Genomic DNA, 16,346 nt, shown 5'->3' on the forward strand with positions numbered 1-16,346 from the left:
CGTAACTTTAAACTAAAGATGACTTACGAAGGTCGAAATGTTGCTGTTCTGTACTTTATTTTAATTAAAGTTTTAATACCCATACCAGCTATCTTGAGAATTCATATGTGCGTACGTTTTCCATATCAGCTGCTGCCGTGTTCATAAATATATTTTTTAATCAACGTTTTAGACATAGGTATTTATGTAATATATATATACATTATTTAAAAATACAAATTAATTTACTCATTTATATTTTAATCTAAGTGTGTGAACAACCAACATGGAGAGCGACAGATTAAGAGCAGTCATAGAAAACTTAACAACAACAAAAACCACAAGAATTTCTTTCTTGCAAAAATTAAAGAAAACGATCAAGGCTGAATTGATTGGTTGTTTTTAAAGAGCAAGACTGAAGTGATTGGTTGTTTTTAGCGATCATGGCTGAATTGATTGGTTGTTTTTAGAGCTGGACAGCTCATGCTAATAGATCCTTTTTTTCTTCCCCTTTGTTTTATTTTGTTTCTTTAAATTCAAAATAAAGCCACATTACACTATCTGTTGTATCTACTGTGGGAATCAAAGCCTGGATTTTAGTATTGCAAGTCCCTAACCTTACCATTGTTTCACCAGAGAACTATTCTGCATTTGAAAACAACATGTTTTTTTAAAACTGGCCAAACTGATTTGTACAAATCATCGTTGTTTTCGTGTTTTTTGAGCACAAAATATTTTCAGATTTTAAATTAATGTTTTCACCATTTCAAGAACATAATTCTTGGAAACAAGAAGAAAATTCAATTTCAGGACGAAGTGGGTTTCACATGGTTTATCATGACGTAGCGGTCTTTGCTAGTTTCTCCATCACATAAAGACGTGCTGCATTACAACAAAGATCCAAGCACTCACTGTCTAACTTGTTTATCGGTTAAATTGTTGGTTATTTTCTGGTATAATCTGTTCTCAAGGAAAATGGGGACACACACGTGGCGCTGTACTCCGAACAAGTGTTAGTTTTCATATTAGGCACACACAAGCGAAATCTAGCATTTGACTGACGTATTTAGAATAGGGTATGTGACATAAATTCTCGGTATATATTTGTGCAACATTAAACTGGATAGACAAAAAATTAAACCTGAAAACAGTTGATATCACTATAAGTCGTTTCTTTAGGTACAAACACAGAGATAAATCGGTGTATGGATAAATTCTTGAATTATAACACCATTTAAATTAACCGTATTATAAAACTCAGTTAAAAATCCTAAGTTATTAAATAATGAAAAATTAAATTTAAATAAAAAAGAAAGAACTTCCTCAATTCGTAGCACGTGTTGTCAATGGAAATTAACTTTAATAAAATAAAGTGTTAGTCAAAACGCCAAAGTTCAACTACTTGCTTCACTCACTGATGCCACATTGTCTGCCACAATATATAATTTATGTCACTTTATTACTTGTGGTGTTTTCAAGTAAAACTCATTTTCCGACGATTTTCATACAGACGGGTCCGCCAACAATAGAGGATTCGCTCAGTAACTAAACAAATTATATCTGAATCTGGTAACCTACGTTTTTCTAGTGTGTGTGAGAAATTGGGTAAACATTGAAACAGTAACAACAAAAACTTAGTATTGTTTCACCAGAGAACTATTCTGCATTTGAAAGAGCGCGTATATTTAATGTGATGGGGATTTGACCCCGCGCCCCTCGGATTACAAATTGAGGGCCCTAACCACCTGACCATGCCGGACCCACGTGTTATAAAACGTTTATCACTTTATAAATTACTTTTTAAACATCAAACAAATGTTCTTAAAAATTCAAAGCAATTACACGTGTTCGAGAACTCAGTGGTCAATGAAACGCATAGATTAGTTCATTAAATACAAATTAGAACAAAAACAAGACCAACCATTTAGTTACATACAACTATCAACAGTTGCCCAGAAATTTTATTATCAGTCTACTTACATATAAATCATCAAGACTTACCCTGATAAAACAACATGTAACTACTTTCATATAAATCAAGAGACTTACCATGATATAGCAACATGTAACTACTTACATATAAATCATTAAGACTTACCCTGATATAACAACGTCTAACTACTCACATACAAATCATCAAGACTTACACTGATATAATAATATGTAACTACTTACATTTAAATCATCATGACTTACTCTGATGTAACAACACGTAACTACTTACATATAAATCATGAAGACTTACTGAGAATCAATGTTCTAACCATGTTTTGGACGATTCAGGTATTCGTTTAATTTCTTATTTATGATTTTTATAGACACTTTTATGATTATTGTAACAGTCATTGACTTTGTAACTCTACATGCAACGTAACGTAAATTCACCACTGTCTCTACCTCATACTTCCGCCCTTACTATAATTTTCCTATGTCGTGTTTGTGTTCCACTAACTTACCTTTTGTTTAGTTACAATACTCCGTTGGAGTTCGATTGCCCTTTTAATTAAGTCAAAGGATATTCCCGCTTGAAAATTCTAACTCCTCATCTTTAATACGACTTCATGGTCTAAATACATGAATAACTTGTATTGGAAAAGGCTGTTTTATATCCTTTCGAAGTTTTGATGTAATCGAACTACCCATACAAATGAATAATGTTAGTATGAGATAAAACCAAGTACTGGTACATTTTGTTCCACTACGTCTTTGTGTCAACTGTGGTTGTCACGTGACTTGATCATTTGTATATTAAAAATATTTTAATATTATGTACTCAACCTTCTGTATTATATAACAAGCAACATCACGTTAGGCCCGGCATAGCCAGATGCTTCGGGCGTTCAATTCGTTATCTTAGGGTCGCAGGTTCCAATCCCCGTTACACCAAATATGCTCTCCTTTTTAGCCGTGGAGGAGCTATAAAGTGACAGTTAATCCCACTATTCCTTGGTAAAAGAGTAGCCCAAGAGTTGGCGGTAGGTGGTGATGACTAGCTGCTTTCCCTCTAGACTTACACTGCTAAATTAGGGATGAATAGAGCAGACAGTCCTCGTGTAGCTTTGCGCGAAATTCAAAAACATACAAATGATTATAACATGTGTTCGTTCGATATTTTTAAATACCAGTTTTCACTTTTCTTCAGTATTTAATGGAGAATAACAACATTTTAAGTATTTCATCAAAAATTCTTGTTTCTAATTAACTCACATCTTTGTATTCTATTAAGAATCCCAAGTATATCTCTATTAATACCGTGCACTAAAAGACTGACCCCTAATGTTAATCCAATTATAAAATAATCTAAAATTAGATAATTTGCGGGAAATTGTCAATGACATATTTCCTGTTTTGCTCATGTAATTTCCGTTGCACATAAAAGACGTGTTTATGTACCGCTTGTGCGGTAATAAACATCCCACTGTAATGTTTTTAAAAAAACAAAACATTCCTTTCTCTTAGCTTCTAATAAATAACACTTGATGGACTATAAATCGCGTTTCATACTCGAAGATGAGTGCGAATGAGTGAAGAAGAAAGTTTTGGTTTGTTTTTAATTTCGCGCAAAGCTCCACGAGGGCTATCTGAGATCTGTCTACGGACTCGCACAGCTAAAAACTGGATTTCGATACCTGTGGTGGGCAGAGCACAATTAGCCCATTGTATAGTTTTGTGCTTAATTCCAAATAAACAAACTTAGTACCCATGTATCACTGCTAGAAGATATGTTTGTTTTTGAATTTCGCGCAAAGCTACACAAGGGCTATCTGCACTAGCCGTCCCTAATTTAGCAGTGTAAGACTAGAGGGAAGGCAGCTAGTCATCACCACTCACCGCCAATTCTTGGGCTACTCTTTTACCAACGAATAGTGGGATTGACCGTCACATTATAACGCTCCCACGGCTGAAAGGGCGAGCATGTTTGGTGTGACGGGGGTTTCGAACCCACGACCTTCAGACTACGAGTCGAGTGCCTTAACCAGCTGGCTATACCGGACCAAGAATAAAGTGCTTGTATATAAATAATGAATCGTTTGGCTGGTGAGTATAAAAAGACAAGAAACAAGGAAGTCTCAGTCCTCACATTTAAAGGGAAAAAAAAGCAAAAATATTTTCAAATGTACATCGAGGTTTATCTGTCTAATGGACATTTATTTGATTTAAACATGATTCACAAAACTCAAATGTAATCCATGCTATTTAAACATCAATACTGACTCAAAACACTATTGACAAGATGTTAGCAGCTGTTGGCGAATGTAATGAATCACGTAACTTGTAGGATTTTGTTTCATCAATATTCGGTGACAATCACTGTTCACTTTTAATGTTTAATGTAGAGGGCGCTCCTTAAAGGTATTTGTATTTTAAACCTTTCTTTTCTGACCGCACAATATTTGTCATATCCATTCTTGACATCGCGTTTCTTCATTGAATGGAGAGCTCACGTGACACGGACGGTGAATCATACGTGGGAGGCTGATGATTGATTGGCTGTTACATTTTTCTCTTTTACACACTTTAGGCCTCTCTAATCGTATTTGACTTCTCCCCCTGCAAATAAAATATTTTGCAGACTTATCCAACAACTGAATGAGATGGTTTTAGTGTCCATTTATAGTAATGATAAATCTGAGATTCTCTAATAGGTAAACTTTATAACCACTCTAAGAACGTGTTCTGTAGAACATGTAATACAGAGTTGCAAAGCAAAGTGTTTGTTTGTTTCTTTTGAATTTCGCTCAAAGCTACTCAAGGGCTATCTGCGCTAGTCGTTCCTAATTTAGCAGTGTAAGATTAGAGGGAAAGCAGCTAGTCATCACCACTCACCGTTAACTCTTGGTCTACTCTTTTATCAACGAATAGTGGGATTGACCGTCAATTATAACGCCCCCACGGCTGAAAGGGCGAGCATGTTTGGTGTGACGGGGATTCGAACCCGTGACACTCAGATTACGAGTCGAACGCCTTAACTCACCTGAGAAACAAAGGGATAGGGCAATGTGAATTAATTTGAAGAACCAGTTTATGTAAATGTCAACAGGTAAGACCAGGACACAAGTAAGGTGTGCGTTTGAAAACCTTATCTTATGACAATGTTAAGTTAAATCTTTTCCATGCTTCATATGACCGGTGCTTTATCTAACGTCGATTCTGAATGGCATAAAGGGGTGAGAATGGTAACCCATCTCCCTCTACGAGATACCAGTTTATCGCACATAACCCTCCAGCAAATAGCCCATTGTGACTTTGCTATAAGAAAACATACAAACACACATTAACCCCCAGCTAACAGCTGTGTAGAGTGGAATAAGTGGGGTAAGTGTCTTTGTCAAGGACACGACGTTATGGAGCGAACTGACTTCGAACAACCTGACTACAAACAAATACAGAGCGTGAAACCACTGAATCACACTGCCCCTGCTGCATATTTAAACTTATAGCGTTTAGTGCCGCACGCCTGATGGTTGCTGTGTGGTAATAACATTGTTTAACCGTACAGTGATGCTTGTCGTATTATAACACCATTGTTTGAGCTCATGACAGTTAGTACGTGTGATGGTTTTTGTATGATAATGTCATTGTTTAAACTCATAACATTTAGTACGTGTGATGGTTGTTTTATGACAATACCATTGTATAAACTCAGAAAGAGCACGTGTAATGGTTATTGTGTAAGATTAGTTATTTCGCGTACGTAATAAAAATATTTACTTGAAAACTGATATTATATTTCGAAAAATAGAAATCCTAATAATTTATTGATAGCATGAAAAAAAATCCAACTTTTTTATTACCAGCTCAGAACAGTTGGCTAATAACATGTCTGTCTGTTAACGGAATATTTCAGGAAGTGCACACTGCTGTTAGGTAATAACGTATAATGAATATTGATTAATAAAAATGACTGTGTCAACATGTGTACCTGTTCTGTGGAGTTACCCGAGGCATACATGAAGCAGCAAAAGAACTACCAACGATGGGTTGGGTTAACAGGTTGTTAGAAGTTGAAATAAACCTTCTCAGGTTTAATTGGTCAACAGTACGTATGCCGTTTCTGTAACATTAACTTTACTAGTATAACCTTACATTTAATTAAGAGTTATGCAACTGTTCTGCGTGTGTTTGTGTGTGTTTTCCTATAGCAAAGCTACATGAGCTATCTGCTGAGCCCACCGAAGAGAATCGAACCCCTGATTTTAGCGTTGTAAATCTGGAGACATACTGCTGTACTTGCGGGGGTCAACTGTTCTGCGAATATCCATTAAAGTCTTTCGTACTTCTTGTTTGTTGAATTTCGCGAAGAGCCGCTTCACGGCTATCTGCGTATTTTACCGTAATTATATAACAGTTTGCATGTTTTACCGTACTAAGGATAATTATGATTACTTTAATCTACGAATTATTTTTGTGTTTGCTTTTGCCAAATTTCGTGCAAAGTTACATGAGGGTTATCTGCGATAGCCTTCCCTAATTTAGAAGTGATAAACTAGAGGAAGGACATCTAGGTAACGCCACCTATCGCTAACTCTCAGGCATCTGTTTTTCAGCGAAGAGTGCAATTAACTATGACACTATTACGCTCCCGCAGATTGCGAGTCGAGCGCAATAACCACCAGGCCGTTCCATGCCCGTTCCTTCACTTGATGACGTCATGTGATACCGTGTAGAATCGTAGAAGACTGAAGACCTGCGCGGCCTTTTCTGAGACTTCGTATGCGGTGTTTGCTCCACTGTGACACACGTGTTATGATAGAGGTCTAGCAGGTTTAAAGGGCCCATGCTATTAAAAGTTTCGGTTCTTGTCAGAAGTCGTGTCTTCGTCGTGTGATGTTGAGTTATCTGAACATTAACCACGGAGTTCATTTCCCTCTTGGACTTTCAGTCACGTTGTGAATTCGCATATATTCTCTAATATAAAGTAAACAACTTTCATTATAATGTCGCTGGACTCTAGGGTAAGTCCATTTTACTCTTATATTCCGATAGACAGCTAGACAATTCAGACAGATGCACAGATACGTTGTTTGAGTCTTGGCGAATTAAAGAAAACTGATAGGTATTTTTCCTAATTAGGATAACCGTTTTATCAAGCAGAACACAACCATTACATCAACTGTGATTGGCGAGTCTGTTGTAGTTTCCTTTTCTTAATATTTTCAAAACTGACCGAAATAATCCATCATCAGTGGGCGAAGGTCAGTCAGTGATATTACAGTAAGAAACACTCCTGGTAAATGGATGTGGTTTTGCTTGTTGTTTAGCGTAACGCAACGCAATGGGCTATTTGTGCTGTGCTCACCAAGGGTATCGAACCCCGCATTTAAACGTCTTAAGTCTACTACCTACTAACGTACTACCTCGTGAAATAAACGAGATTATTGGTTGTGACGTCAAGTTACGTTCTGAATATGTTTTTTTTACGCACGCATACAGTTTCTGTGAAATCATACCTTGCACAATACAACTTATTTTTTTTGTCGTAAGACATAATTTTTTTTTCAAATAAACAAACCCGCGATAGGTCTAGTTTGCACCAACTCGCCAAAATTATATTTTATGTTGGTTTTTAAGTTTTTAACTGAATATAAAAAATGTTCTTTAGTGATATTGTTTAAGAAAATGTTTACAACTTGTTTTTCTACTTTACAGTCTTGGGATTACTAGTTTTGTAAGGACACAAAGAAATAGACAATGTGCCTAGAAACAATATTTTATCTTTAATCGTGTTAATTACGTTAGCATTACTCAAGCTATTCTGAAACCAGCCAAACTTGTCAGCACTGATTAAATGTTCAGCCAGAAAAGTCCGGATAAAGGCGCTACGCACAGGTACCTTTCTTCATCCTCAACTTGTGACCTGTTCTTGTTGTTATGAGAGGCGATGGTGCGAAGAGATAAGTTAGTTCTTCATCAAGCAACCAATGTGGAGGTAAACGTATATCCGCTTCGTTGACTGTTTGATAAATCTCACAGTATGTTCCGGGGGGGATGGGGGACAATAGACGTGAAATATTTTACTGAAATTCGTTCACAAATACAGTACAATACTTGTTTTTGTTTTTCAATAATCCACCTGTGTGGACGGGACAGGTTGAAGTGGAATCTTAAAAACACGTTGATATATAAAAGGTAATATCACTGCTTGTGCCGGCATGACCAAGCGTGCGATTCGTAATCTGAAAGTCGCGGGTTTGCATCCCCATCACAAACATGCTTGCCCTTTCAGCCGTCGGGGTGTTATAATGTGACGGTCAATCCCACTATTTGTTTTTGTAAAAGAGTAGCCCAAGAGTTGGCGGTGGGTGGTGATGACTAGCTGCTTTCCCTCTAGTCTTACACTGCTAAATTAGGGACGGCTAGCACAGATAGCCCTCGAGTAGCTTTGTGCGAAATTTAAAAAACAAACAAACAGTGCTTGTGATGTAACAGACATAAACGGGTTCACTCGCAGGATCTGGTTCAGCAACGCCCACCAATTGTTTATCGTTAGAACGATGTCAACGTTGCTGTGGTATGTTTATAACATTGTCGCCTTTTAGGTTATGTGTCATGTCATTAGAAGGACTTTTGTCTCGCTTATTACGTGTACACTGTCGGCGCTAATCTTCTACGAATCGTAGTAAAAACAATCGCTGTCAGGAGCGCGTGGCAACAGGTTAAAGGAGAACAAACAAGTGTAGCTGCTGTTGCTAGCTGTTAAACCACCGTACTGATTTGTATTGTCAAATGATGTATGAAAATCTAGCTGTTAAACCACCGTACTGATTTTTATTGTCAAATGATGTATGAAAATCTAGCTGTTAAACCACCGTACTGATTTGTATTGTCAAATGATGTATGAAAACCTAACATGGGCAATTTTTAAGTCAACCTTGGACGAACGCACTTATCACTTCGTAGGTCAACAGCTGTTTGATAACACTTGAACCTGCTTACTACAGAAGTGAAGAGAATACATCTATCTCTCTTCAGTTAAGTGTCGTACGTCAACTGCTGTTTAATAATACTTCACAAATGTTTAACCTCTACTCTTGCCGAACACATTTGAACTTCCGTTATTCAATTTATTGTATCATAAAATAGTTTTAATAGTCTCCTAGTCCTCGTAAGACTGACACCATTTTCTGCCGGACACAAGTACTTAATGTACTTATAAAGAAAGATGCGTCAAACATAGTTAATTTCTTTTATCAAGGAATAGATAGAAGTACGTTAACATATATAGCTACATGTTAATGATAAAAGTATGTTGATAAAAAGTGCTGCTATGTGCTCCAACTCACGTGCCTCTACGTGCGATGTGCGAAAGGGCGTTAAACTGCTTTAGACGATAGCGCTTTGAATATTTGATGACGCCATTTCATAGAAAAGAAAGCACTTATTTAAAAGTCAGAAACGTCGCTAGGGGTAAAAGTTTAAACTTTTCAATTTTAGTACAAAGTTACACAGAGGGCTATCTGTCTCAGCTCACTACATGTACAGACCCGATTTATAGCATTATAAGCCCGTCTACATGCCGCTGTGCACAGTTGTAGCAGTCAAATGTCTTGTTGCTGCGCGGTATACCCTAAACCTTTTTCTTAGTTGTTTTCATTGGTAATTGGGTTATGTAGAGCTTTAGATTTAATTAAATCTCTTGAGAATAACTACTGTTTTAACAAGAATAAAATTAAAGGCTTTTGTTTGTTTTTTTAATTTCGCACAGAGCTACTCGAGGGCTATCTGTGCTAGCCGTCCCTAATTTAGTAATGTAAGACTAGAGGGAAGGCAGTTAGTCATCACCACCCACCGCCAACCCTTGGGCTACTATTTTATCAACGAATAGTGGGATTGACCGTCACATTATAACGCCTCCACGGCTGAAAGGGCGAGCATGTTTGGCGCGACAGGGATGCGAACCCTTGACCCTCAGATTACGAGTCGCACGCCTTAACACGCTTGGCCATGCCGGGCCAAAATTAAAGGCATAAATAATGTTATGTTAATAAAACGTTAGCCTGACATGGTTAGTGAGGTCGACTCACAATCTGTGGGCCGCTGGTTTGATTCGTATATCTGGACGTGCTCGTCCTTGCAACTGTAGGAGCGTTACAATGTGCCAGTTAATCCAACTTTTCTTTAATAATGAGTAGTGGTGGTGTTAATTAGCCTTCTCTCCATCTTCTCTTTCACCGTTAAATTAGAGACAGGTAGTCCTTGAGTAGCTCTGCACAGCATTCAGCACAAACGAACAAGTTAGTATTGTTTCTTGGGCAAAATATAACCGTAGTTAAAGGTTTGTTTTGTTTTGAATTTCTCGTAAAGCTACACGAGCGCTATCAGCGCTAGCCGCCCCGTTGTTAAAGAATGAGATGTATCGAAAAATTAGTTGCTCACAATGTTTTCATTTATCTCAAAACCGAACGTTGTTTTCGAGTTACCTCTTCACATGTAAACTTCCACACCCTGAAACACAGATAATTTCCATTCTGTCACCCAGATGCTTAAAATTTTAATATGACAAGATGAGGTCGAACGGCAAGTAAGGTTTGGTTTGTTTTGAATTTCGCACAAAGCTACACGAGGGCTATCTGTGTTAGTCGCCCCTATTTTAGCAGTGTAAGACTAGTGGAAAGGCAGCTAGTCATCACCACCCACCGCCAACTCTTGGGCTACTCTTTTACCAAAGAATAGTGGAATTGATCGTAATTTTATAACGCCCAACGGCTGAAAAGGCGAGCATGTTTGGTGTTACGGATATTGGAACTCGTGACCCTCAGATTAGGAGTTGAGTGCTCTGACCACCTGGCCATGCCGGGGCCTAACAGTTATAAAGGTGAAAACGTTCTTATTGCTACCAATGGTAATCAATCAACAGAATTTTATTGAATCTCTTCTCCACGAAGTCTAATAGTGGTTGCGTTTGCGGCAACTGAACATTTATGATCAAAAGTATTATTATGTGAACAACCTTGTGTGGTGAAGTTAGTTTGTTTTTTAAGCGCAAGAATCAAACCTCGAGTTTTAGTACTCAGCTACTCGGTATCGGTATTCGATACTTTGTCAGATGACATTGTTCGTGTTTTCCAGCCCTATGTGCACAAACACACATACTTTCCAACGTGTTTATGAAGCTATTAAAATGGTGTCAGTTTGGGGTCTGTGACCCCCGAGATACTTATAGTTTCAGATTACCGATAAACCAGCCTAAAGCAGGTGAACTCCTATGAAATCTAGTTCATGGTGTTTCCGTTTAAGACCTGACATTTCGGGACCGAAACGTCTTCTTTGACCTGAGTGTTTCATGTTTACAAGAAAGACCAGCGTTTAGTTCTATAGCCCATTAGCGTTTTGTTTTTTTTAATTTTTCTTACCTCTAAGAAATAGGTAGAGGAAAAGGTTGAATTTCCGTAGTGATGTGAAATCCATTAAAAATTCAGGCAGCCCAGTTGCCCGTTCAGTAAATTATACTTGGCTCGACATGACATTTCTTTTCACTGAACCCATTATATACGTACACATACATAACGAAAATACATGCAAGAGTATATTTATATATAGACTATCGGGCCGAGAGGGACCACGCAGCCAGCGTGCTTGTACTGTGAATCAGATAGTTCATGGGTTGCTGGGTTACTTGCTGCAAAAACACGTTCTGAACTTTGGACCATGATGATCAAATTCCACTACTTGGTACAAGTTTCATTTGTTTTGAAACTGGCTGCTATTTGTTCAGTTTTTAACGTGGAAATCACACAGAAAACTTTTAAGAATATTTATTTTCAGAACATAGACGTGAAATGTAGATGTCGTAAACTTGTAATATTAGTTTAGTTGTAAATAAAGAAGTACTTGGAAATGTTGACGTAACAGTTGGCTTTCTCCAATCATTAGCTTAGTATAATGCGACGTCATTATAATAACTGAATTTGTAAATTATGAATCCACAACAGTAACTAGATCAATGGTACGAGAAGTCAGAATAATGTCTAGATTAGTATATCATGAACTGTTTAATAATAACTTGATGTACTCAAAAATGAGCAAAATTACAATTTAAAGACAGATCCTAAATAAAGTGTTTAATGCGAAATTTACTCACCCATAAAGCGTTTATTAGATATTTAGAGACAGCACGTCCTAGTATTATGTACTTAGTAACTGCAACAAATTGTTTAATTGCCACAGAGAGTGATTAAGCGTGTATACAGTAGTTAACCCAGATAGCTACCGTAAGGTGACACCATTTTGTGAACAGTTTAATAAATATATGCGTGTTTATCACGTCTTTTGTTGCGTAAGATGTAACACTTCATCGAAATTCAGTACACGGTCTGATAGCAACCGAGTTAGATAAAGAATTATGGCTAGAATATTAATATTAATAATAGCATTTGTGTATGGTTTGAATAATCACTTGGACTTCTCATGTATGAAGCAGATGAAATGATCTGATACACAATACACTGATACAAATAATATAATAAGATCTCCACCGCACTTTTTCGCATGATAAGGAAGTGAATCTATTGTATTAGTCACTCTAACATCCTGAGTTTGGATCTGTTTGTTTCAAAATACTATGCAAGGATAATCAGCACGTATCTGTTCCTATCTTTGAGGTGATACACAGCAGGAAAGATTACTTGTGAAATGCACCCTAAATGCACAGTTGGCTTTGCCCTTCAATCTGACATCGCATTCTTGGTCCCACAATGTATAGCGAGGTTTTTGTGGCGACGGGTCACGAATAATGAATAATTGGATTCACATTACAGGCACACTAATCAAAGGGACACGCCCCATCCGTGAATTCAGGATAGGCGAGTAATGCACTGTATATGTGTAGGAAAAGAGTTAAATAGATGAAACGTCCCTAAAATCCGTTAAAACCGTCGCTTGAAAGTGTGTATAATCTGTCATAAGTTAGTCACAAACAATAGTTGATCATCTGTCATAAGTTAGTCACAAACAACTAGTTGATCATCTGTCATAAGCTAGTCACAAACAACTAGTTGATCCACATACACAGATAGAAAGACGTAGACATTTCTCATGTTTCAAAGAATTTGCTCTAAGAAAAGCGTTTTAGTTTTATTCCTTATAACTCTGTGTGTTTAACATATAGTTCAGAACAGTGTAACGATCTGAAGTTTACAAAAATATCAGCCACTTAAAATGTACAAGGAAAAATGAAGTAATATAAATGTAACTAAAAGTTAAAATTACACTTCAAGGGAAGAGATTGAACAAAATAATAATCATAAAGGAACTTAGCAACATTCTTTCTTTAGATGTATAAATAATAAAAAGACAGCTTTATTTGGTAGAGTTAAGTGTACAAAACCAACCACTTTACCCTCGTTATTGTTGTTAGAAGTATTGAGCTAACCACTTTACCATTATTATATAGTTAGAAGTATTAACTCAACCACTTTACTCTTATTATTGTTTGAAGTATTGTTAGTGTACTGAATCAAACACTGTACTCTCGTTATTGTAGTTAGAAGTATTGACTTAACCACTTTACTCTTATTATTGTTCGAAGTATTGTTAGTGTACTGTATCAATACTTTACCCTCGTTATTATTGTTCGAAGTATTGTTAGTGTACTGAATCAACACTTTACCCTCGTTATTATTGTTCGAAGTATTCTTAGTGTACTGAATCAACACTTTACCCTCGTTATTGTTGTTAGAAGTATTGACTTAACCACTTTACTCTTATTATTGTTCGAAGTATTGTTAGTGTACTGAATCAATACTGTACCCTCGTTATTATTGTTAGAAGTATTGTAGTATTGTTAGTGTACTGAATCAAACACTGTACTCTTGTTATTGTAGTTAGAAGTATTGACTTAACCACTTTACTCTTATTATTGTTCGAAGTATTGTTAGTGTACTGAATCAATACTTTACCCTCGTTATTATTGTTCGAAGTATTGTTAGTGTACTGAATCAACACTTTACCCTCGTTATTGTTGTTAGAAGTATTGACTTAACCACTTTACTCTTATTATTGTTCGAAGCATTGTTAGTGTACTGAATCAATACTGTACCCTCGTTATTATTGTTCGAAGTATTGTTAGTGTACTGAATCAACACTTTACCCTTGTTATTGTTGTTAGAAGTATTGTAGTATTGTTAGTGTACTGAATCAAACACTGTACTCTCGTTATTGTAGTTAGAAGTATTGACTTAACCACTTTACTCTTATTATTGTTCGAAGTATTGTTAGTGTACTGAATCAACACTTTACCCTCGTTATTGTTGCAAGAAGTATTAATCAGTGATGTCGAGAAACCCACTTGTTGAGAAATTTATATGCAAAAACGGCTCGTTTGGGTTGAGAAAATATTTTACATAGAAGAGCGAACAACGTTTCGACCTTCTTCGGTCATCGTCAGGTTCACAAAGAAAGAGGTAACTGACCGGAAGCTGACCACATGTTTGAAAGGGGTTGTGTAACTGAGTGTCGGAATGTAGAGGGCGGTATTAGATGTTTGAATATATAATTTTATTTATTTTATTATATTAATATAGGTATAAAAGCGTTCCTTTATATTGGTTTATTTTGGGTTTAAGTTGTTGTATAAGTAAGGCTTCTTTAATTTTGCGTTTGTTTATGTTTGTTTCTTTATTTAGTATTTGAGTGTTTTCTATGGTTATGTTGTGTTTATTTGACTTGCAGTGTTCGAAAACGTGTGAAGGTGACTTTTTATGTTCTTTGAATCTGGTTTCCATTTTTCTACTTGATTCTCCAATATAGAAGTCGTGGCAGTTATCACATTGTATTTTATAAATAATATTGGTGTGGTGTTTGTCAGTGTAGTTTTTACATAGTATAGACCTCAGTTTTGTGCCTGGTTTTTGAATAAATTTCGTATTAACTGGAATGTCATATTTTGTTACTAGTTTTTGCCAAATGTTGGTTATTTGTTTGCTGATGTCAGGAATATATGGTATACAGCAGTATATGGTTTCGTGATTTGTTGATTCGTGAGATATATTTACTTTAGTTGGTTGATTTTGCTTTCTGTCTAGGTGTGTGCGTATAATGTTTTCTACGGTTTGTGGAGGAAACTTATTGATGTTGATGAAGTATTGTTTTATTTTGTCTAATTCATCGTTAATTTTATCTGGTGAGCATAGTTTTATGGCTGTGTTTAATTGGTTTCTTAGTATGTTTAGTTTTTGTTTTGTTTCATGTGCTGAGTCCCAAGGAATGTATAGTCCAGTATGGGTGATTTTTCGGTGGATTTCTGTTTTGAATTGTGTGTCGGTTCTTGTAATTTTGAGGTTAAGAAATGATATTTGATTGCTTTCTTCCTGTTCACATGTGAAGTTAATGTTGGGATGTATAGAGTTAATGTGATTGAAAAAATTAAGTATGTGTTCTGTAGATCTGAATCCCACTACCGTGTCATCTACATATCTGTACCAGTATAGTGGTGGATGTAATGCTGTGTTAATTGCTTGTGTTTCAACTTGTGTCATAAAATATTGGCTAGAACTGGTGATACTGGGTTACCCTTGCTTAGGCCATTTGTTTGTATATAGTTTTGGTTGTTGAACATGAAGTTTGTCTTTATCGTGGTGAATTCTATGAGGGTTGCTAACTGGTTACTGGGAATGTCTATATTAATATAATAAAATAAATAAAATTATATATTCAAACATCTAATACCGCCCCCTACATTCCCACACTCAGTTACACAACCCCTTTCAAACATGTGGTCAGCTTCCGGTCAGTTACCTCTTTCTTTGTGAACCTGACGATGACCGAAGAAGGTCGAAACGTTGTTCGCTCTTCTATGTAAAATATTTTCTCAACCTAAACGAGCCGTTTTTGCATATGAATTTCTCAACAAGTGGATTTCTCGACATCACTGATTATTATTTCATCACGGCGATTGTACGAGAAGTGTAAGTTTTTGTGTTTTTCTCAGTGGATTTGTACTTACCTGTTACCATTATGTTTGAACTAGCATACCGTACACCACTATTAACAGTACACGCTCACACGATCGTTAAGAAACTAAGAAATTTAAACCAACGAATTATTAATAGAAGAAATGACATTTATTTTATTCAACAATGTAGAAAGGAACAACTAACCCCTAATTTTGTAAAGGTAAAACTTTCAAAAAATTTTAATACGTACACAAACATTATCCAAAATTTACAGAAAAAAACTACTTAAAGCCATGTTGAACACAAAATACAAAGAACTACATGACTTACAAAAACAAAAAATGAACCTAGACCATCAACTGGCATGCTGCATTAAACCAGAGATTTACGGACTTATACAACGAAACATAAACCAAATCAACACTAGGAATGACAGAGACAAAAAGATCTGCCACAACAAAAAACTAGAAAAAC

The 16,346-nt window shown here is 36.3% G+C and overlaps 1 protein-coding gene across 5 annotated transcripts in view; it reads left to right on the top strand.

Annotated features, from left to right (window-relative positions):
- LOC143233663 (5'-AMP-activated protein kinase subunit gamma-1-like) overlaps positions 1–16,346 on the top strand; it is a 90,234-nt gene that overhangs the window by 11,335 nt on the left and 62,553 nt on the right. For 2 of the 5 annotated variants that reach the window (XM_076470142.1, XM_076470141.1), the window contains exon 1: positions 5,942–6,019. The exons of 2 other annotated variants lie outside the window; for them this stretch is intronic. In XM_076470142.1, the coding sequence (XP_076326257.1) occupies positions 5,957–6,019 (63 nt within the window). In that variant the 5' untranslated portion in view covers positions 5,942–5,956. Of the gene's footprint in view, positions 1–5,941; positions 6,020–6,455; positions 6,936–16,346 lie in introns of those variants that run through there. One more of the 5 variants, XM_076470143.1, reaches the window with a different exon arrangement.

This window comes from Tachypleus tridentatus, chromosome 12 (genome assembly GCF_004210375.1).
Source record: "Tachypleus tridentatus isolate NWPU-2018 chromosome 12, ASM421037v1, whole genome shotgun sequence".
NCBI classification, from domain to species: domain Eukaryota; kingdom Metazoa; phylum Arthropoda; class Merostomata; order Xiphosura; family Limulidae; genus Tachypleus; species Tachypleus tridentatus.